General features: G+C 43.7%; 1 protein-coding gene across 1 annotated transcript in view; it reads right to left on the minus strand.

The window, feature by feature from the left end:
* Nucleotides 1-24,879, minus strand: part of TELO2 (telomere maintenance 2) — a 659,928-nt gene that overhangs the window by 588,259 nt on the left and 46,790 nt on the right. The window contains exon 4 of the mRNA XM_078662940.1: nt 9,196-9,264. Coding sequence (XP_078519066.1) covers nt 9,196-9,264 — 69 coding nt within the window. The remainder of the gene's footprint in view (nt 1-9,195; nt 9,265-24,879) is intronic.

The following is a 24,879-nucleotide window of genomic DNA, read 5'->3' on the forward strand; positions in this document are numbered from 1 at the left end:
TCGAAAATCATAGATCAGGATGTGGCAGCTCTGCAGAAGAAGGTGGCCGTACCCTCAACTGCCCTAAACCCTCGGGGTTTTTTTTTTTAAGTAATGTCTTCCTAGTGGACAAAAAGGACAAGTCATTGTCCAATGATAAACCTCAGGGATTTCAACAAGTGTCTGGAGTCCCACCACTTCAAGATAAGGAGATCCATCTTCTCAGAGACATTCTCTGACAAGGCATTGGGTGGTAAGCCTAGAACTGAAGGACGTGTGCTTAATGATTCCCATATTTCACCAGCATAGTAGCTTCCTTTAATTCATCTTGAGACAACATGTGTACAGTACCTGACTTTTACCCACGATCTTTCATCAGCAACTTGGTGCTCTACGAAGATTCTCAAAGCAGTGATTGAGCCATTCAGGTCCTGAGGGATGTGTCTTATTGTACACCTAGGCGACATATTCTTGATGGATCAAGTCCCAACGAGACTAAAGGAACATCTGCTGACAAAAGTCTCACTTTTGAGGGAGATAGATTTTGCTACCAGCTAGGAGTAAACACTAATGATTCCTTCACAAGCAGTGACCTTTCTAGGTTTCGTCATAAACTTGATAAGAAGTACCTTCAGCCTTCTTTTGAGGAAGAGGTCAGTAGGAACCAGTTCAGAACCAAGGCCTGTTGCACCACGCTGTACATCTGGTAGGCCTCAAATAATCATCCATACATACAATTTTGCAGAGTCCTTTCAGAGACTTAGATGACCTATATCAGGAATAGACTGGAAAATTCAGAGATAATCCCTCTTTCTGTAGACGTCAAGGAGGAGATATGCTGGCGGCATACATACCTGAAGGCAAAGAACTGGTGAACGATCTTTGGATCAAATCCAGATTTAATTATTGAGTCAGACACCAGTTGTCTTGGATACAGCGCCAGATGTAGGAACTTATCTACAGGAGGAAAATGGTTAGAACAAGAACTACAGTTCTGTATCAACTGGCTGGAGCTCCTGGCAGGTTTGTTTGCAGTCGACTGTTGGACCACAGAAATTGCAAATTGTTGTGTGTTGCTTACGACGGACAATCATCGGAGAGGAACAAAGTAAAAGATATTAACAGAGACAACCAAGGACTGCTGCCACTTTTGCCTAGAGAATCAGGTGACTGGAACAGCGGAGGTTTCTTCCTGAGAAGACAAAAGAGGCTGCAGATTGGCACTCCAGGCACCTCCAGGATTCAAGCCTGTTGAAGTCGGATATGAAGAACTTCAAGGCAATCATGCGCAGATGGGGTCACTTTCCGGTCAACCCGTTTTCCTTTCGGCAGGATTGTTAACTCTAAAGGTGTTTTAGCTAACTGAACCCAGAAGTAGAGGCAATAGATGCTTTCCTGCAGGACTGGGATCTGAGGTCCAGAAATGCATTCCCATTGCTTGCTATGATAACAAGAGTATCAGCTCAGTTCAGAAGGTGACAAGCAAATATGGTAATCATCATGCAGATATGGAGATCACAAGTTAGGTATCCAATTCTGATGGACCTTTCTTAGGGTTTTCCAATCAGACTTCTCCAGTTCGGGATGTTCTGTTAGAGTGAAAGAGGACTCTACACCATATGGTAAAATATTGAGGTCTATATCTTATGACAAAAAAGATAAAGTCAACGCCGAAACATTCTAGGACTATCTCTGTAAGACGAGGAGCTCATCAAACAATTGTAGGATGAGAACACCTTTAAGCAGTATAGATCCGCTTCAAAAAGATGATCTCTTGGAGTCAGAGCTGGTGCAGGTCCTGAATTTCTAACCAAGTCTGGAGATGGTAGGTCATGCTTACAGGTCAGTGAATACATTCGGTCTGGAATTTTGGCAGGATGTATTCCTGATGGGGAAGAATCCTTTGGTTTGGAAACTGCTAACGTGCATTTGCCTCTCTGTACCACACTACCTGAGCCCTAATATTCTAGACGCTACAATGTAAATATGATTTAGAATTTTTCCTATCCTGGCAAAAAATTGATATCTGCCCGGGAAAAAAACATCAGGTCAGTTACCAATGTGGTTATGCCTTGTCTAATGCAGAGTGTCGGATGTGAGAGCATCAGATATTGCAGAACGGATTTTACCCCATAAGGCGTAACGTTCAATACGAATAGAAGGACTAACTCAAATTATGGACTAATTTCCTATGCAGCCTTCAGAGATGATACAAATGTGTGCATAGTTGAATACATTAAGGCTTTTGAGTGTAACACTGGAGAGCTACATTCTCCAGGTGAGAGACAGCTATTGATTTCCTTGAGAAACCATTTACTACGGTTTCTTTTCCTACTATAACCGGACGGGTAAGGTAGATGATGCAGGAGACAGGCATTCATATCAAAATGTTTGAAGCCCATTCAGGAAGACGGGATAAAGCATCAAAAGCTTTCACCTTGAGTGCGAGATTGGAGATCATTATGAATGCTGCAGACTAGTTATCAGATTCCACAGCTAATCAGTTTTAAATCAGACCACTAGATGATGTGGCCGTGCTGGTAAAAGTAAGCTTTCGACCAGAAAAATCCTCACCTCTGGTCCTGGCATACAATAAAAAAAATTCAACTATTGTGAATGAATGCAAGGGTGAATTCTATTCAGGATGCCGAGGTGAATAATGTCCAATCCACAGATTTAATAAGGAACAGTTCCAACCCTGTGCTTTCATGTGCCAAGAACAGTAGATTTATTGCTAAAGCAATGGTTATCATATTTTATAGTCTAAATTTATTTTACAAGAGGTAATAATATTCTATTCTCCTATGGAATGAGCACACACAAGTAGGAGATCAGTGATTATGATACCACATCTGATGTCTTGAGAAGAAAGAGAAAGAACATGTCCTAACTGAGAATAAGTTTATGAGGGACTTGGTATCACTTCCAACGTCTACCCCACTCAAACCTTTATTTGTAGATCTGGGTAGGAGGTCCATTCGGGACATTCTCCAGCTTCGTCCCCTCCTATATTGGGTTCGTTTGAGGAGGACCCCCCAATTAGCTAATTATGCTTTAGTCTTAGATGAAATGTTAAAACTAAACACTTCAGGTAAAATCAAGTGGCTAATTGTCTTAAAACAACTTGTAGCCAGTGTGGGTTTAAGTGACGCATGGGCCTCCAAATCTCCTCCACCAAAACAACTGGTGAAAAAACTATACTGGGACTGGATTGAGGCCAAGGCTTTACAGAACCCAAATTGGGGACATTTAACTGAGATCTTTTTGACCCATAAGTGCAATATAAAGCTAGAATTGTTTTTGGATTTTATTCAGATTCCTCGAGACAGGACACTTTATCTGAAATTTAGATATGGAACATTGCCCCTTAAAACTTTCACGTCCAGATGGAACAGAAGGAGGGATGAGGATATAAAGTGTCCAGGTTGTACAAATCCTGAAGAATCATTAGGCCACTTCTTTTTTGCCTGTAAAGCATATATCCTACCTAGGAACAAATGGTTAAAACCTGTATTAAAGAACCTTGGAGTTAGGGATTACAAATCAGCTTTGCGTATCCTCATCTCCGACACCTCTTCCATGGTTACTATTTGTGGGGTTGCAAAGTTTTTATCATGTGCCTGGATTATTAGGTCAAAACTGTTGAAAAATGTCTCTTCAGTCAACATTTCCACATGACTTTTAAATGTATTCCTGTAAATGATGAAATGGTTCTATATTTATGTGTGTATTATATGTTTGTACTTTTTATGATACATGTGTCGAATAAAAGTATAATGACTGAAAGTACAAGAAGTAACACAGGCTGTTAAACAGATAGCTATGCAACAATTGGATATCTGGACTGATCCTGCCTCGTCTGTCCTCCACCCTCAGAAATGTAGTTTTTTTTGTGTTTGGCTTTGATATGAATTGATGATACTGGAGGTTAAAATATAATGAATGTACAGCAAAATCTTACCCCCTTAAAAAACATATTTCTTTCAAGCAAATTTTTGATCGTGCTCAAATTTTTTTTAGCATGTATATTTTCTTTGAGTTGCATATTAAAATGTCGGAAATAACAAACATTAATTTAGACAAGTACCTTCCAGGTAGGTCAGAGAGTTTAGTTATTCCTACTAAAATGTATGTGCGCCTTACAAGTAATAGGTTTGAATACCAAGCCAATGCAGTTTATTCTTATTGCATAGCCTTCAGATGGGTAATAACACTGGTTATGGAAGGGAAAATACGATGCAACAACAAAGCCTCTAAACAAATTAATTTTATGGATTTTCAAAATCAAAATATCGAAGTGGAAGACACAATCTTTTTGTGTCATTTAACGCTTAAAGTAGAAAGGGTTTTTTAGGCCTGGGTGAAACTTTTAATAAGGCTTGGGCAATTAGTGACATTTCTCAAGATTTTGCGTTATGCAATTTTACACCATTTTGTTATTCAAGATTTTATCAAGATTTAAAAAGTCTGATGCCGAGATACCAGGGGAGAGTGGTCTGAGTAAACAATCTCTTGCCAGGAGACATTTTTTACTCCATCGAGTCTACAGCCAGTACCTCGTAAAACATTCTAACCATTTTTTTTTTAAACATTTTTCAATCTTTTTTCGGTCACTTGGACCCTTAAAGATGTACATCAAAATATTTAAAACATCACAGTACTACATAATTAAAATACAAGATCTTAAAAACATTTCCAAATGATATTGTGCTAAAAGTGCTGGTGCAAAGTGCAATTTAGACAGTTAGAGAACGGAAAAGACACAGTTCGCGTAGTTAATGTTATTAGTTGCAGACCATTCAAATATCTGATTGATAATGCAGTAGATTTTTAAAGTGCCTGTGCCAACTCATTTTCAGAGTTCGCGATGTAGCGGGTGCGGTTATGCCATATCGCAGTCAGGAATTTGGCTACCGCAAATACAATCTGAGGAGATAAGTCCGTCTTGAGTAATCTGAAGGCTGAGCAACAACGCCTACAGCCTAGATTATTTAAAAGGGGAACAAGCCAATACTTTCTGGATTTATGGTACGCATTGCAAAAAAACAGGACATGTATATCATTTTCCAGTTGGTAAGAGCATGCAGGGCATTGCTTGTTACAGGGGGACTGCAACCAGGCACTTGTGAGTGCTCTTAGAAGGAGGGTGCCATATCTCCACTGCAAGAACAACTTCCTGGTCAGGGTAGGGCAAATTCCGTCAAGGACCTCTTCCAGATGGTAAGCGTCTTTAAATTGGGTAAAGGAGTTAGTTAGGGACCCCATACGTTCGTTCCCTAACAATATGTTTAGTTTATAGGTGTAATAATCCTTTGTTAAGTCTTTACGTGAGATCTTGCTACAAGCATTTTCTGGGTCTGACCATAATTCGGGTTTTCCCAAACTTGCAAATGATTTTTTTATATAGTTTAACCAGGGGATTTACCCGGAATTTGGTAGGCTTAAAATCTCTGACAGTTCCAACCTATAACTCCTAAGCTCTGGGGTGGTCCAGAGTCGGCGCCAGAATGTTAATGGTTTTAATCCCACTTCTTCGCCAATCGATCTGAGGCCCAGGTCGAGTCTGAGGGGAAAAAGCGGGGTACTTGGAGGCAGAGCTACCATTTGTCTGATGAACCTATTTACTGTAATTACTAGGTTATGGGCAGCTGTGTGTCCCCACAGTTCCCCACCATATGTAACTGCCCCCCTCGCTTGCATTTTATAAATTTCGAGCAGGGGCGCTAGGGGTTTAAAAGTTGACCTCTTTATTACCCTGGAGATACCACCCGTTAACTGAACCAGTTTGAGATTGGCCTTCGTCTGGTGTGTATCCCAGGTCATTTTCTGGTTAAATGTCACCCCCAAATACTCGAATGTGAGAACCCTCTCGAGGGTCAATGGACCTATTGTTGGGTTCGGGCGCGTCGTGGGTGGGGGGCTGAATATCATGAATTTGGTCTTAAGGGCATTGATCTCCAGCCCCCTTATCCCACAGAACGCCACAAAGCCATCCAGCACACGTTGTATCCCCATGGGGGATTTAGACAGCAGCAGGGTGTCATCTGCAAACATAATTGCTGGCACCCTGCTGCCGTTAAGCTTTGGGGCATCTATATCCTTGATTTTAGTCAGGTGATCCATTACCCCGTTGACAAAGAGGCAAAACAGTGTTGGTGCGAGCACACAGCCCTGTCTTACCCCTCTGGCAACGGGGAATCTCACCGTAAGAAGCCCATTCTTTCCGCATCTGACGCGTGCAAAATTGTCCTGGTGAAGTCTCATCAGTATGTTTAGAAGGTCAGATGGAATGCCCAGCTCACCTAACACAGTCCATAACTTGTCCTGGGGTACCAAATCGAAGGCGGCACGCAAATCTACGAAAACCGTGTATAGACTGCCACCCTCGATTGTTACGGTTTTCCAGAAGAGTAGATTAAAACGGAGAATCTGGTCCATTGTGGAGGTCTTCCTTCTGAAACCTGCCTGGTAGGGGCTCAGAATGGAGAACTCCTCAATCCAGTCCTGGAGGCGGTCTAGAACCAGCCTCCCGAATAGCTTTTGCGCCACATCGATGAGGCTGATTGGCCAGTAGTTGGCTGGGAGCAGAGGTGAACCCTTCTTGAATATCGGGACAATCTCTGCGCCCAGCCAAGTACCGGGAACCTCCATGCCCCTCAAGACGGCATTGAAGATCGTCAAGAGATACGGGGCCCACACATCTGGCTCTTGCTTATAAAGATCGCCCGGGAGGCCATCCAATCCCGGGGCCTTGCCCGATGCCAGCCCAGATATAGCTACCCGCACCTCTTCCTCAGTAAAAGGGTCCCCTTCTATCTGTGTGGATATTTCTGAGAATGAGTCAATTGGTCCCCCAGCCTTATCCGGAGTAACTCCGGAGTATAGAGCCTGAAAGTGTTCTTCCCAGACCTCGGCAGAGATATTTGATTCAATAGCCGGTAGCGGCTCTTCGGAGCCCGTGTTTACAATTTTCCAGAATTTTCGGGGGTCCCTGGCTGCCAGTGCGGTGCCAAGTCTTTCCCATTTGTCTTGTTCCCATTCCCTCTTCGCATGGGTTCTCAGCTGCTTGTAATCCCTTCTCCTTGCCTGAATGATGGCTTTCCCATCGCCTTGCTTTATAGATGTGAACAAGTCTGCTTTAGCCTTTCGACAGGCTGCATTATACCATGACGGACTATGTCTCGGGGTAGCCTTGACTTTCCCTGGTGTAAATAGGACTTCAGCCGCAGTCTTAATAAGGTCCTCATGAATGGACCCGAGGTTAGTATACATGTCTGGTGCCTGGGGATGCTCCACTAATGCGCTAACTTTTTCCAGTGTGGGGATAACAGAGTAATATAACTTAGAAACCAAATCCGGCTTAGTAACTAGTTTCTCCCACCTCACTCTACGTCTGTTGTTGGCTAGAGTCAGCCCTGATCCGGGAACCTCCGTGCCAGCCCCATTTTTGTTAACCGGAGCCGGCAGCAGACATTCCAGTTCCAGCACATTGTGGTCGCTATCAACCCTATCTATCACCCTAAAGTCCTTGATGTTGGACCAAGATGACATTTGGACTAATATATAGTCTAGTCTCGACTCCCTCCCCTGAGTGTTGAATCTGCACTTGGGTGGGATATCAGAATTCCAGCAGCCATTGCATGCCCTAATGGCATGATTGAGAGTTAATGCTGTGATCTGCACTGCCAACGGTGTCTAGGCTCTAGGGGGAGGAACCACAGTGGGAGGTACCGACCACCTCACGTCCTCATCAGTTGTTATTTCATCTAGCAGTCCTGTTAGTGGCTCAAAGTGGCAGTTCAAGTCACCCCCGACCACACAGGGTATACGTTTATCGATAGCATCGAGGAAGGAGGAGAGTTTGTCGATGGTGTTCGATTCCCTGGTTATATTCACTGGCCTAGAGTATACATTTACCACTGCCAATTTGGTCGAGTTAGGCCAGTCCAACAGGACGCATTGGACGTCCTCGGATTCAGTGGGTTGAGATGTAACTTTGCAGCCCAAGTGGGCTGCCACCCAGATTGCTAAGCCTCCAGATGGACGCCCTTTGCCCACCCATCATTCTAACACAAGAAGCACATTTGAGTAAAAAATTATGTTCTATATCGGCAAAGCATATTTTGTTACAAATGATTTAAAAAATGTTCATGGAACTCCAAAAAAGTGCATGAGAAAAAATTGCATGATTTCCCCCAGCCCAAGCTATTTTCCCAGAAACAGTACATTTTAAATAATGAGGGTTTTAGGCAATTTTCCTCATTTTATTATGCTGTGGGTTACAATTTATAATATGCATTTTATTGGTACTCATTGTATTAACATTGATTGGGTGAAAGATTGAGTCCAATCCATTAACATTCAAAACACTGACATGCAGGTTGCAGGCTGATGTTAGCAGTAAGTGCCTAACACACTGATCTGTCTCACATGAGCAGCATTGAACAGGGCTGCCACGTTCAAGCAGCAGGTAGAGCAGCATTGCTAGAGCCATGCGTGGTGGAAGTGTTGAATGCAGAAGTTCAGGATGACAATAACAATGGTTTTTCAGATAACACCTTACTCAGCCATGACAGGTTGATTTCTAGGCTCCCCTCTTGTCTTTACTTTCTGATTAGGCCCATTCCCTCGATAATCCGGTCTTTTCCTTTTCTACGAGCTGACCACTTTATTTTATTACAATTCTATGTTCCAAACAGAGCTCCAATGTTACTCCCTGCACTTTTGAAGGAGATTAGAGATCCCCTTGCAGGCGGGTGCAGTGTTTGACTGCACTCCCCTGAAAAGGGATGTCTGAGGGTCCACCGGACCCCCTCTCACCCCTCCAGAGGGCTGCAATCAGGGGGCAGACTGACAGTGCAAACCATTTTCTTTGCCTCCGCATCCATGCCTATAATGTGGGGCCGGCGTAGAGGCAAAGGGATTCCCTCATTTGCATGGGGCCACACCCCTGTGCAAAAGAGGGAACACCCTCTGAAGATAGCACCGCAGGTTTAAGTGCACCAGCGCTATCAGTATTGCAGAAGGTGATGTACAAGCGCCTGCGGCCCCTTCTGTACCACCAAAGCCTCTTGGAGCACTTCCTTAATACTACCTCATGTGTTAATCGTCATACCTCTAAGCTCAAAAATTGTTTATTTTTTATTTTTAGAGTGGAAGCACTCCTGAATCTCAGGCACCCTCATAATGTGGATCACAGCAAATTTCACTTCTCACCTCGATGCCCTTGAATGCAGGTTTTTCCCAGCACCTGTGCCACGAAAGCAATGGAGCAATCCTTCCCACCTGTGTGGTTCAGAAGAAAGAAAAAAATGGGTAGATAGGTGAGGGGCACAAGATTATGATTGCCAAATGCAAAAGACAAGAAAGCAAGGTACATCTGTTAGGAAGGAGTGATCTGTAGGCACAAAGTCTAGTTTGTCCCACACCTGGATGAGCCATGACACATTTGACATAAACAAAGTCCATTTAGGGAAATAAGTAACAAGTTACTTACCTTCTGGAATGCCTTGTCTGGGAGAGACTATCTAGCCGCAGATTTCTTACTTTAGAATATTCAGCAAATGTCTGACTGCATCCGGAATCTTTTAGTGAGTAGTAGTCCACTGGGCCGGCAGGCTGCATCGTTCAACTCCACGTGGCTTCGTCCATGCTGGAAATGACATGCGCGGTGCCTAGATAGTCTGTAAGGAACCTGCAGCTAATTAGAGTCTCTAGCAGATAAGGTGTTAATAAAGGTACGTAACTTGTTAATCTAATAGAGACTTCTAGCTGCAGAGTCCTTACCTTAGAATAGATTCCCAAGCAATAACTCCTGGGAGGTGGGGGCTGTGATAAGGGTTAAACTAAGTAATCCTGTAGCACTGAATGGTCAAAATTACCATCACACTGGGCCGGAATGTCCAGGCAGTAGTACTTCATAAACATGTGCACGGAAGCCCACATTGCTGCCCGACAGATATACAGGACAGGATCTGCGCAGGCAAATGCAGTGGTCGGAGCCTAGGCTCTGGTAGAATGAGCATGCACGCCTTCAGGATGTTGATTTTTGGTCAACACGTAGCAGATCTTGATGCATTGCACTATCCATCGTAAGATGATTCATTTCTGCACCACCTTCCCTTTCTTTACTCTGAAATACCCCACGAAGAGTTGATCGTCCAACTGGCACTCTTTTGTGCATTCAATGTAGAACAATAATGTTCTATTTGGTTCCAGCCGATGGAGTTAATCCTCCTCTTTAGAGGGGTGAGGCAGGGCGTAAAAGTTAGGCAGAGTGGTGGTTTGGCCTACGTGAAAGGGAGTTACCACCCTCTGTAAAAATGATGCTCTAGTCCAAAGAATCAGTCTGTCTGGGAAGATGTTACGGTACGGAGGATGTGCCAACAGTGCCTTTAGCACACAGACTCTCCCGGCAGATGTTATCGCCAGTGCAAAGGCATTTTTGATGGTAAGAAGCCGGAGTAGACAGTTGTGTAGAGGCTAGAAGGAGGGACACATCAAGAATGTGAGCACTTACTTGAGGTCCCACTGTTGCATAATGAAAGGTGTTGGTGGGAACATACGCTGGAAACCTTTCAGGAACCTATGTACAATAGGGGATTTGAAAAGGGATGACTGACCTGACAACAGCAGAAATACAGCCTTCTAACGAGCCCAAAGCAGAGACCTTCTAGGCCATGGTAAGAATTAACAAAAGAACCCGGGAAAGGGGTCCAGCTAGAGGGTCAACGGGATGTCTGTATACCATGACACAAACTGCAATGGCATACGTATCTGTTTTGACTGTGGGATGTCTGGTTGCCAGTTTAACATTGCAGACTTTGGGCGAAAGGTCAAAAGCTGTCCACTGATACCGCTCATTTTTCACGCATGAAGGCAAAGCGTTTGCAGGTTAGGGTGCAGAATCTTGCCCTGCTGCTGTGACAACTCATGAAGAGGAAGCCTGATCACAGTGCTCAAGCTCAACAATTCTAGACACCAAACTCTCCGTGTCCAATCTGGAGCCACAGGTATGACTTCGGCCTGGTAGTTCCTGAACTTCTTGAGAACTCTGGGCAGGAGTGGCATTGACGGAGAGGCATACAGGAGGCCGGAGCTCCACTCAAGCTGAAAAGAGTCTCAGAGCGAGAGCAATCTTGGAATCTCCAGTATGCAAAACTGCAGACATTTTGCGTTCTCAGCAGAAGCGACTTGATCTAACCGAGGCTCTCCACTCTTTAAAGAATTAAAGAATAGCAACAACGCCCTACTTCTGATGCTGGCACCTCTCTATATCTCTCTTGGCCAAGAGAGCTAACACTTCCTAACAGAGCAAAGAAAGGTTGTCCTCTGTCAGCTTGTTATTGACCTCCAGTGGTTCAGGTGATGGAGTATATCGCCCCCCACTAGATGGCCATTATGGTCGGAGGGCAACCTCGAGGGTTTCTAAGCCTGCGGCTACCGGAGGGAAGGGGGGACTGGCCAGACTTCTGGAAATCTGTCCCACGTGGTCTGTTGAAACCACGTTTTCGGCTACTAAACTATTGCGAAGCTTGCTAGCCATGGTGCTTAGGAGTGTAGACACGCAGTTGAAAGCCCCTTCCGTGCCCATAAAAGGGGAAGTAGGTGGACTGAGGTTGGCAAGGAGCCATGGAAAGTCCCAAGGATCTGGACGTAGCCCTGCTGCCTTGAAGCGCTTTAGCCCTGAGTGCACCTTTGCTCTGTAGGAGAGTTGCCATTTCCTCCTCGAGTCTTTTCCTTTTTCTTTTGACAAAGGGCCCTCTCGGCGTGGGAGGCAGGAGATTTTTGTTTCTTCCCGACGTCCGTCTTCGGCGGTGGTGTGCCCTTTTTAGTGGGTTCGGTGTCGACCCATTGTTTCTGCGTCTTCATCAATTTTCCCTCCTTGGTAACCTTCGGTTGGGTTCCGTGGGGTTCTTTCAATCGCGGCTGACCTTCGATCGCCTTTTTGCTAGGCGTCGGGGCTGCCTTGTGCGCCTTATGTTGGTGGCCCATTGGTTCCAACAGATCTTTATGGTGTCTTACCTTCTCTGTCATCTTTTTCAGATCCTTAGCCTTTTTCTCGGCGTGGATTTTTTCAGTCCCCCTCTAGGACCTCGACGTCCGATCCCTCGTACGTCAACTCCGCTGGTGCTCCATGTTCCTCCTTGTCGCTCGAGAAACCCAGGTCTCAGCGAGGTTTTCTTCATTGTCTGCGACATTGTGGCGTAGTAGGTTTGTCTTTGACTTCGGCATGTCCTTAGCGTTTCCGGCAGGAACGCTGCGCCGGCCTCACAGTCTTTGTCCTTGTGGTCTTCGGGCAGGCAGAGGTTGCAGACGTTGTGTGGGTCGCGTTGAGCGTACTTGTGGAGGCACTTGCGGTAGAACTTGAAGGTGGTATTCTCCATGGCCCCTGCCTCGCCATTTATGGACCGGAGGGGTCCTCTGGTTCTGCCTTACTCACGACGTTGATGATCGCTGATATTTCTTCGTTGACGTCGATGATCGATGATTTTCTTCGTTAATCTTCTTTTTTCAAGTTTTTGAGGAAAATTCTAAATTTTCTTCGGCGCTTCCCGTCTTGCTTCCAGACCCAACGGCGCAAAAAAGAATCCGAAGATGGCCACCGCGCACGTCGACCTCCAGGATATCGTCTGACATCACACAGGGGACGTACCTGGACAGCGACAAAAACAAGAAAAGAAAGAAAAAAACAAAGACAATTCCGGATTCAACCACTAGATGGCAGAATGATGCACAGCATGTGAATCCAGAAAAGGATTCACGCTGCAAAACCTGTCTTTCTGGTGGACATCCTTCACACCAAATGACAAAGTCTCAAAAAATCTTCAACACAAGGTCAAAAAAAGGTGAGTAAAAAGTGACTGGGTTAGCCCTTTGACTGATCTGCACTGCCTGGTGCAAAAAGAAAAGAACTGATGTCAGCGCCCTGGGGTCGCACCTATATAGACACCGTGCACATCACTCCCGGTTCTGTTGCCGCCACGTGGAACTGAACACGCCACCTACTCGCACAGGGGTACTGCTCACCAAAAATTTCCGGATCCAGTCTGACGCTTGGGGAATTTTATAATGTAAGGAATCTGCAGTTAGAATTCTCTATCTGATCACCTGACTTGCAAATTCTAGGGGGGTCTTCCATTAACAACAAAACAAGTGCAGATCTTGCAGGACTGGATACGCTTAAATCCTACTAATTCAGGCATCACCAAAACAAAACAATTAATAGAACCCTATGAGTGAAGTAAGTTAGAACGCACTCCTTGGGGAGCTCAATCGCTTCCGGTTCTCTTCCTGTTCATTCGCCTCATACTAGGTATTATTTTTCGACAGCTGAAGACCAATCATGTTTAAGTGAAAAAATCAGTTCCTGCAAACAATGGTGTCGTAATGTATGGATGTGGTGGTGATAATGTAGATAGGGTGCACATTTACGCCATACATGCACTCAATATGACAAGGCACTATTTTGTTTAACACCTCAGAATCTGTATCAGCTGGCACAAACTTTCTCACCAAGTCGAACTGCGTTCATCATTATTATGTATTTAGAGCATATAGAACAACCAAAGTAGACCTGTGGGTTGTTTCAGATTGGCTTTTATTAGAAGAGAAGGTGCATCAATACTAACAATAGACTATATATCTGTCCTGACTCTTGCAACCTGGCAAGAGGTAGGCATCTGCTCTACAGTTGAATCATGTCACAAAATGCACTAGCTCCTTTGTGGTGTGCCAAAGTCAATATTTTCAACCAACAGTAGACACTTCAAGATTTGTTTTACTATTTTAGAGTAGAATACACTATTTATTACCATTATCGAAGGAGCAGAGGGGCATCATGACCCACTTAAGGCTTTTCCTCTTGTGAGCCAAGGTCATCCTGACACTAAACAATAGCAATAAACAGCATATTACAGTCTGCAAATATATTCTCTCTCTATATCTATATATATATATATATATATATATATATATATATATATATATATATATATAAATAAAATTAAGTACACTCACTTAAAGTGTCTGCTGTTGATAAAATGCTTGTGACTTGATTCTCTGTGATACCATGTAGAGGTTATATGTAGAGTTTATTTACCAAGAACCAGTGATGTTCCTGATCACAAATTAGTATGCTCATGTAGCACATAGTGGGTATGTGTGCCTTTTTCATCAGCAGGTGTATAGCAAATAAACAAGTTACTTACCTTCGGTAACGCTCTTTCTGGTAGAAACTCTATCTAGCAGTGGATTCCTTGCCTTTTGACTATTTCCCAAGCCTCAGGCTGGTTCTGGAACCTTTTTACCAGTACCTCTGTACGCTGGAAGGTGGCCATGCTGCTCCGGAAATGAAGTGTGGGGCCTATATAGGCGCCACTCCCACGTGCTGACCTCAGTTGCATTAGAGACTGGCCACGCCACCAGACACAGAGCTCCAAAAACAATTCTGTAGAAAGTGTGTAGATTTCTAGACTTGGGATCTTCTTAATGGATAGAGTTCAACCACAGAAAGGGGAGGGATGGCAGGATCAGGGAGGAATCTGCAGCTAGAGTGTCTTCCAGAAAGAGCATTCTGGTGGACTGACACAAAAACTGAAGCTCACCTACATGCCTTTCCAGAGTGATGGCAATGAGAAATATGATCTCAAGAGTAAGATGCCATAGGGAATAACTGCGAGCATCTCAAATGGAGTGCCCATAAGATAAGTCAGGTGTTCGCATTACGGTCCCATTGGGGCATGACAAAAGAAGGAGTGGGGAAAAGTGTAGCAGCCCTTTATAATAATCGCATCACAACTGGTGATTTAAATAAAGAGGGCTGATCAAAAAAAACAGAATGGGTCAGATGAAGGGGAGCAACTGAGACGGAATCAGGTGTGACTATGGCACGTTGATTGTGAATCCCAAAGGGTGTCACTATAATGGCCCAACTAACAGAACCATTAACAAAACACAGGGCCAAACTAGTGGATGACAAGAGGCACTTACCACTCGATTCAATTCCCTATCAGGGGAGTTATAGGAAAAGTGTTCCAGATTGGAATGGTTGGTGGAAGCCTGCACCAAAAGACTTTCAGGAGAAGGGTACTGGAACAAGAAAGCCGTGTCCCCTGGAGCAAGAAAGTGACCCCCTGGCAATTTGTCTAATAACTGGCAGGCCAGAGTTGGGCTTGCCCAAGTTCCCATTAAGGGGTCTGTCAGAGGCTCGCTGAAGGGCAGGAGGGGCTCATATTAAGTTTTGCCCAGCTGCAGGCCCTCTGTAAGAACATTATCTTTTACCTCCAGGGTTGGGAGTTGGTTATTTTTTTCGCCTTTCCCCTTTTTTTTATTTTGTTATTTTTTATTGAGTACAAACAGAAAAATTACAGCATGTCACAAATTGATCTTAAAAATATCATAGCTAAAAACTTGAGTATTAAATTGAGCAGGTGTATTCAAGTAAATTACTACACCACAAACCATCAGCATAAGCAGAGTAGACAGCAATCTCTAGTCTAATGATAACTAATCTCTCAAATTCCCCCAAATACAATAGTATTTCACCATAGATCCTCTATACTTCGCTATCTGGTGTTCTAATTCATACGCTTCCATTACTTCTTTCCACAGCTCCACATATTTTGATGGAAAAGCTGATTTCCAATTCCTTGCAATATTTAGCCTAGCAAGAAAAAGGCCATAAAAGACCCAGCCAGTAGTACCTGTGCCCAACAGCATCATTTTCGGAGTATTTATCCCTCGAGAAATGTTTGCCGCTGGACTGAGGATCAGAATGATGCAAGTTTGGCACAAGTAACGAACATGTGGAAATTATTGGTAGCACCGGCTGAGCAACGTGGGAAATTTTGTGATCTATTGGAACATTTGCTCAGTTTGGAGGGGCTGATATGAAATTGAATAATGTGTAATAGATCTGGCCGCTCAGTCTAGGAGTAATAGCTTTGCAGAATCGCCCTAGAATGCTAGTGAGTTCGTGCTCCGTAACCTCCTCGCCTAGGCTATGAGTCGATTTATCAGCCCATTTTCCCAAATCATTACAAAGAGACTGAATAAGACAACTATATTTTTCAGAGATACTGTACAAATGTTTACCAAAAATTAGTCTTGTACTATCAGGCTGGGCCAGTGGAGTTCATACATTATTGTCCCTAATCAATGTCCAGATCTGTAAATACTTTAATAAATCACCATAGTGTATGGAGAATTCTGACTGTAAATCTGAGAATGTTTTAACCTCAAACTCATCAATCCAATCACCCACCGCTTAATTCCAGAGTTTTCCCAAGCGCCAAAGTAGTGAGAGGCGAAGCAGTCAGGTAGGTCCAGATTATCTAGCACCAGTGTGAAGCAATGAAAAGGTGGAATTTCAGAGACCTCCTCATATTACTCCAGATCTTTTCAAGATCTAGCGTGGTCTTCAGTCTAACTTTTTTGAAAAATCCCCTGCTTTGAAATTTAGTACGACTACTGTTAGGATCCTTCACAAATGAAATAGCCTGAAGCCAGTTCTCAGGATAGAATTCATACAGGGAGAAGGAGAGCAAGGACTTGTTGCGCATGACCATGGAGTAGGATGCCTATTCATCCATGGCTAGCCCAAAATGAGAGAAAAGAGCGGTCTCTGAGGAGGGGTTTAGCTCAATGGCCTCTTATAAGTCCTTATACCAGGACAGAGCTGAGCGAACCCATCACCTGGGTCACAATAGTTATCAGAATCTGTGCCAAAAAAGCACTACAAAGAATGTTTCTTGCCTTGTGGTAAGTCTAAGGTAGGAATAGGCACATCAGTTGGAGTGGGGCGCAGCGTTGGTCTAAGTCAGACTAGTGTAGAGTCGGCGTTGGAGTGGACAATCGGGACCACCTCCACTGGCAGTATCAGCATTGACGTACCCAGGCCCGGTGTGGTTTTGGCCACCGAAAGCAGCATTGGAACAGGAGACTGAGACAAGAGGGGCTCAGAGGGGGCGTAGCTGGAGCCAAAGAAGAACCTGACGGTGGTATTCCCAACAGAAAGCCTCTCGGCTCCTGGGGGTCTGAAGACACCCCAGAGGGAGCCGGAAATGAACCTAGAGCTGGAGAATAGCTGTGTGGAGCTCTTCGAGCTGACGCAGTGTGGCTGAAGGATTCGGAAATTCGGGTTGTGCCGGAACCAGCTGCAGCATCTGCTATGAAGTAGGCTACCTTGAGAGAGTGTGATCGAGACTGTTGACACCACACATGCGCTTGCTCAGGGGAGTGTCAGTCGCGTGAAACGAGCAAAACTCCGCTTCAACTTCTTGTGTTTCTTGAGCTTACTAGAAGACTTGGATCATCATGGATACCGGCCTCTGGAGCAGCTCTGTCAACTCCGGGAGCAGGAGCAGGACTGGGAGCGAACCTTCAACGTGGAACGGGACTTGGGGCGGTCTCGTCACTTAGGTTTTTTTATGTCTGGAAACAAAGTTTTACCTCAAATTCCCTGATGGCTTTCGGATTCATCGACTCGCAGCCTCCGCAGGCCTTGGACTTGTGGCTGGACCCCAGACCACCCGGGCACATGTGTTGAAAACAAATCATAGATTCTGTTTCTATTTGTGACAGTCCCTACACGGGTTGAAACCCATCATTTTAGGGGGTGAAATCCTTGGCACACTGTATTAGAATTTGGGAAAATCAAGATGAGGTGTGTTAGAGAGAGACAAAAGGAAGTTCCAGATCCAAATCTGGAGACCCAAAAAGAAAGGAACTGATGTCAGTGTGAAGAAGTGGCACATATATATATAGGCCTCGACCATCATTTCCAGAGTAGAACAGTATCAGTGCGGAGCCGCAAGCACCACCTTACGGTGCACAGACGTACTGCTGTAAAGTTTTTGGATCCACTCTAACACCTGGGAAATATTCAAAAGGTGAGCAATCGGCAGCTAGAAGTCTCTATCAGAAATAATGAATTATTTTGTTGTAGAAGAGTGGACTTGTCTATTATTCTAAATGTAAAGGAGAAGAATTAAGTCTGCATGGCCTTAAACATAATGGATGAGGGGTAGGGGATGGGGCATGGATGAAGGCCAGGATTTGCCTCTAACTGCTCCGGTACACCACTGAAAGCTGTAGGTAATGGCATTTGCTGGGTGTAAAGGCTGGGCCAAAGGCCAGAGTAAGAGCTCAACCCCTACCTTGCAGGGCCTCGGCTATACACAGTTGGTTATGGTCACACTGTAGTTGGTGCATTCAATATATGCTGTGCACGGTCAGAAACTATACGTTGTGGATAATACCAATAAAGCGGGTCGGCACCTCCTCTAGGAGTGCCAATGAGCGTTTTATGCGTTACGTCAGTATAGTGGCAAACTCCACATTATTCTTGTTCATGCACAGTTATTGGTATAGTTAGTGAGGTCATCAATCATGTAGTTGTAGACGTCATCAGTAATGCCATGTGCAAGGTCATGAGCTGTGAATGGACCGGTGTAAGTTAAGGTTTCTGCTGCTTATGATGTTGATGAGTTTTATACAGTTCCCTTACATTCAAAGGTTTTTTGGAGTTAGGAACAGCCACAGAGCAGTTTAATTGAAAAATAGGAAGGTTTTAAGTTTTTCCTGAAGTCGAAGTGGGCCAACATCGTTTTGAGTTCCAATGGTAGACCATTCCACAGCTGAGGGGCTAGATAGAGACAGAACATCCCCAAAAGAAGCTTAAATAAACTAGGAACTTTAAGAAGGTGGAGGCGGGAATACCATAGAGAACTAATAGCCACATATATGGAAATCTTGAAGTAGGAAAGATGCTGCTGCAACATAAAGACATTTATGTACATTTCATAGTAATCTAAGTTCTATTCTAAACTTGACATAGAGCCACCACGGATGTACCAGTAAAGGCTTAGGTTGACAAAACATGAAAAAAGAGTGGCTAGCCTAGCCACTCCATTTTGTATCAGTTGGAGTCAGCATGTTAAATGTTTTTCATGTCATCATGTAAGGTATTACAGTAGTCTAGGCATGAGTCAACCAGTGATGAGGTAGCAGTTTTTCTCCCTTCAGTAGTAAGAAAAGGGGTCCAAATGTGCATATATAGAAGAAACAAGGGGAGAAAACAGCATCCATTTTTTTTTTTTGCTGAGTTTTATATAGCGCGAACTTGACCCGAATCCGAATCGGGTATCAGAGCGCTTTACATAGCACCAGTTACGTTACATGAGGACACACATTCATTTTTGTTAGACACAGGGAGATTAAGTGATTTTCCCAGAATCACAGAATGTTTAGCCTCATTACCGAGACTCGACCCCAGTTCCCCAGGTCCAAGGTCGAGCGCCCTAGCCGTGTGGCCAAATCCTCTCCCCAAATTGGAGCCCACTTTGACTCCCTACCTTTCTACAGTGTTGGTAGGGGGAGTGAAGGAGCCAAGGACTAAAGGCTAGATGTGGGAGGACCAATGAATAGAACTACCACCAGTAACCAGAATTTTTGCTTTATCTAGATTCATTGTTAACTAATTTTTCCCATCCTATACTGGACTCTGAGAAGACATTTCATTGTGACATTCGACTTGGAAGATTTACAGTCGAGATTGCAGATGAATTGAATTAAAACTGCATGCTCCTAATTAGATGCAAATGTGGTGTAAGATTAAATAGCTAGGAAAACAAAGTCAATCACTATGAGACTTCAGAGTTAATAATGGTAGAGGTGTTCTATACGGTTAAAAGGAAGACAAACATTCAAGCGCACAACTGGCATGCCCGAGAATTGCAAACACCAAAGGAGCCTGCCAATGACACCTTGAGCATAATGAGGTCACTGACACTGTCTGAATCCACAACTATATTGAGATCGTCAGTGATGGCGATCATAGTAAATTCAGTAATTCGATTAGGACAGAATACTGTCTGAGCATCATTAAGAATCTAATAACTTCCCAAGCGATAACAGATTTGTATAGCGACATGAGTTCCTCAGAATTTTGCAACAGCATGGAAAAGATTAACGGGTATCTAACTGGAATGTTTAGAGGGATCCAGATTGGGCTTTTCACAAGGGGCTTAACCAGAATGTATATGATTTGCAGAGTGACAAAGGCCAATTGAAGCAAAAGATTAACAATCTTTTCTCTGACTCCATCCAGTGGGGCTGAGCCTTTGTGAAGAGGCAGAGTCTGCAGGGAAAGCTGATGATTTCCAATTATTGATAAACTTTTTTTCTCTATACATTTATGGGCTCATAGACTTTTTGACACAAGGAAAGAACATTGACGCCCCTAGATTGGCTAAGCGTAGGATCCCGGCCCTGATGTTTGCAGATGACACGCTTCTTCTCTCAAAATCCCCAATGGGAATACAGAGTACCTTGGACAACTTTAGCGCCTTCTGCAAACATCGGGCCTGGAAATAAACCTACAAAAAACAAAGTACATGGCCTTTAATGTAGGTAAAACCACTCGCCCAAATCCTTGCCTAGGTTCCAGACCTCTAGAAAGAGTAAAAATATTTGATTATTTGGGGCTGACGTTGACAGAGCAAATGGATTGAGGAGCCCAAATCAACAAAGCGGGGCTAAAACTTACCCAAAAAACGGGGGTATCCTCAAATTTTACAGGACTTGCATTAAAAAACTCCTTAGTCCACCATTAGAAATGTATAAGTCACAGGCAAGACCTGCTGCCCTCTATGGAGCAGAACTTTGGGGACACATGCCAATGCCCCCACTCACCAGAGTAGAAAACTCCTTCATAAGACAGCTTCTAGCCCTCCCAATTAGCACCCCCCTAGTACCACTTCGCATGGACCTAGGGGTTAGGCCCTTGGCGGATGAGGTGGCCCTCAGGCCTATCCTCTATTGGCGCCGCCTCTGGAGTACCCCTGAGCTAACAGCATATAGAGAAGAACTAACCGAAGTTATGGGTATGTGAGGCTCTGGGAAGATACCTTGGCTGTCAAATATCAAGAATATCTGTGAGGGACTGGGAAGGGGTGGTCTTTGGATTAATGCAGAACTCACGTCCCAAACGACAGGAAGAACAAACCTTATAGTGAGCTTCAGAGAGCATAAGCACAACAAGCTTGGTCACAGAACTGCCTCTGGCAGTCGTACAGAGGCAATTTTAACTATACAAAATTCTTATACCTTTGAACAGGCGTTGGACGATATCCAGCCCCTGCTCGCAAAAAAACTATTTAGTCAGTTTAGGCACGGAGTCTTACCGCTGCGTGCCTTCATGAAAAACTGGGAGGGGTCCTCAACCAGGAAATGCCCGGCCTGCAATTTCACTGAAGAAACCGAAATACAAGTACTATTTGTCTGTAGAGGTTACGCAAAGGCCAGAAGGTACTGGCTAACACAGCTATGTAGAAACTTGGGGACCAGACGCTGCAGTGAAGCTTATAGGATTTTGAAATCAAATATGCAAATTCCTATTGTCTACTCAATATCTAGTTTTCTTTTTAACATGTGGTGTACTTGCAAGACCTTTCTCAAAGGCCTGCAGAAGTAAAGGGATTATGGTAGGCCGATGTAACTTTATACTACTGCCTCATTGTGACGTATAAGGGGATGTGGCTGGCCCTCACTTAGCTCCTCTTCTTAGCCTTAGTAAATTGATTTTTTAGATTAGCACTGTAACCAAAGGTTTTTTTTTATTCAGTCACTCTGTGTCTTCTGAATGTATTGTAAGATATGTTTTAACATGATGCTTTTAGGGCAATTGTTTGCCGAAATATAGTTTTTATGAATGAATGATAATCTTTTGCAATGCTTCAGTGGAGTCTTCTTGAAAAGTTGAACATAGCATGGGAGAGAAGTCTGCTGGTTACCATAAACAGGGACTTTAAGTTGTTTTTAGGTTTTTGTATTGGAACTTAAGTCTCACTTGAACAGTGCTTCAAGGGAATACATATACATATTCATGTCAGGGGTGGGTGAACCTTTTAAATTCGCAAATTATGATAAGACCCACATTCCACCTCGTACAACAGACCATAACTCGCACACCATATGCAGGGATCATGACTTCACCCTTAATGTGACAAATGGAATTACAGATGTAAATAATCTTACAGATGAAATCAAATATCACAATGCCCTTAACACTGTAAAATACATAAATAAAAACTATGAACGCAGTATTACTTATTGACTTGAGTAAGTATTGTTAATAATTTTGTACTTTCAGATGTAATTACTTATTAGTATAAATAAGTGAGGTCAAAAGTATTACATTTTTGTACTAGTTACTGTAGTTACTGCTTGTATGGTTGTATTGGGGCCATACCCTCCTAATTCCTAGGTATTATAAGAAAAGTTAAACATAAATTAATTGCAACTTTAAACCAAGCCAAGAAAAGGCACTTTGATGAAGTTCTGCTTTTATGCCAAGTTTGATGTAATTCTGTTCAGCTGTTTTTCATATCGGGCAACAAAGATTTCTAAGGGCATAAAAGAAGGAACTCTCACTTTTATTACACCTTTTCCAGCCCCACTCAACGATTCTAAACAAAACCTACTGCGACAAATCCAACGTGGGTGAACATTATCACTGAAATTTTGTACAGATTCATCAAATGGCACCAAAGTTATTAAAAAAACAAAATATGTGTTTTCAGTGTAAACTCCGACCTAGCCATACCTACACAGCTGCTACTGTCACTTGTGTTATACATACATATATATATATATATATTATATATATCATAAACAACAGAGATGGCTTTGTAAACCTAAAGTGAGGTAGGCCAGCAAACATAATGCAAATACAGATTAATTAGTTGTGGTCTCATGCCCAAAATCACTAGTTTGACTGCTAGTCTGACTATGTATTTCAACAGATATAAGTATGTTTGTAAGGAGGTTTTGAACATGAGTAGCAATCAGAGGTCCTTTGATGTTGTGTGCGCAATAGTACGGTGTGGTAAGCAGGGAAAATGAGCAGTATTGCTAGGGAGCACAGGTCAGTTGGAAAATGAAAGACGCATCTGAAGGCAAAGGAAAGGGGCAGTTAAAAGTATAGAAGTATAAGGAGAAACTGAGTGAAGATTAGGGGTGCTAAAATCAGAACAGCCCTGTCTAAAACTAAGCTATCTGCCCCACAACCTTCAATCTTCCGGTATGTGTCAAACATTAATAAATTAGGGCACCAAGTCTCGCAGCTCTACAAACTCCTCCGCCCCAAAACATCTAAACTCAATGACAAGACAGCTGAATACTGGGAGAAACAAACGAATACTTCACTTAACAAACAAGAATGGGCCGCACTATGGGCCTCAACCTCACACACTAAGATCTCCCCGGTGCTAGCACAAACAAAATTTTGGATACTTCACAAACCTTTCTGGAACCCTGCATGCTTGTTCTCCTTAGGCCTTAGGGAGAACGCATTATGCTGGAACTGTAACAAAGGGAAAGGGGGACCTAGCACATCTTATCTTCCAATGCCCAACAATCAAAGCATTCTGGGAAAAAATATTTGGTTTCATAAATGGGTTGTTTGAATGTACGCTAACAAAAGAATTTTGCACCCTCACCACAGCATTTATGAGCACGGAATTGAGAAAGGATCACGACAAGGTCCTACTAGACTTGTTACTGACAGCAGCAGTGAAGTTGGTCCTCACCGACTGGAAAGGCACAAGAAAGACAACTTACAAGGGCTGGTTCAACTGGATCACGCATCTTAGAGGAGCGGACAATATTGCACTACAGAACTCACCCCAGAAACCGGCTTCCAGAGGGATGTGGAAGTCTCTTGACACTTACCTACACTCTTACGAGCCGCCATGAGAATGCTAGGCCGGCGACTCACACTCTGGTCCCCCCCCACCCCCCCGGGTCATACCACCAGGACAATTAAATTGAACTGGTCCCAGCGGGTCTCAACCAATATAGCCCTGTCGGGCCGGCATGCATGCTCCAACATTGCCAAATAATGTCACGTGGGGTTAGCTAAACAAACAAATACCGATGTATAATCTGCAATTGACTCAACTTATGCTATCCCTGTAACAATGTTTGCAAATGTTTTCTTGCATAAAAATGAATTACATTTTTTTTTTTAATATTTGTGTTGCATGGCAAAAGCCAACCAGTCTGGATTTTAACGGCTATATGGTGTCTGAGTGGAAACTTTCAGGAATTTGCCTAAGGCAAATAAGAACTTTTAAAAAGGGACACAGTACGAGGCTGTTGTAGCTGCACAGCTTCTTTGGGGGAAAGGTGGCGGTGAGAGCTTTGTGCTGTATAGAATGTGATTTAGTAGACTTTACAGAGGTGGAAACATTGGCGGCTGAAGTGATAAGAAAGTATAGAAACACGCTGCTTCAAAAGTATACCTCCAGGGTTTTGACTACAAGTGCAGGGCAAATAACACCCAGGAGGAATGAAATGTGAGCATGAAGGCTTAGGGTACAGGGGAAAATGAGATCAAAAAGCTCTCAGTTTCAGTGGCATTCGGTAAATCAATCCAAGAATTGCAGTGAGGCAGTTGATAGTTCATTGCTCAAAGGATAAGTTACTTACCTTCGGTAACCCCTTATCTGGTAGGGCGTGATCTAGCTGCAGATTCCTTACCTTTGAATTTCCCAGGCGTGAGACTGGATTCTGAAGATTTTTCTTCGAGCAATACCTCTGCGCGCCAGTAGGTGCTGTCGGTTGGCTCCGCGTGACCTGTCAGCGTCATCCGCACTAGAAGTGACATCTGAATCACCTATATAGGCACCAGCTCGGCGTGCTGGCATCAGTTACTTTGCACAACTTTCCACGCCAGAAGCGCGGAGCCATGAAGAGAACGGACATTGGTGTGTTTTTAAGACCTCAGAAACTTGTCCGCTGCGTGGAGAGGATGGGTGGGTCGGTAAGGAATCTGCGGCTAGATCAAGTTTCTACTACATAAGGAGTTACCGAAGGTAAGTAACTTGTCCATCTGAT

Source organism: Lissotriton helveticus, chromosome 10, assembly GCF_964261635.1.
Source record: "Lissotriton helveticus chromosome 10, aLisHel1.1, whole genome shotgun sequence".
In the NCBI taxonomy this organism is placed as follows: domain Eukaryota; kingdom Metazoa; phylum Chordata; class Amphibia; order Caudata; family Salamandridae; genus Lissotriton; species Lissotriton helveticus.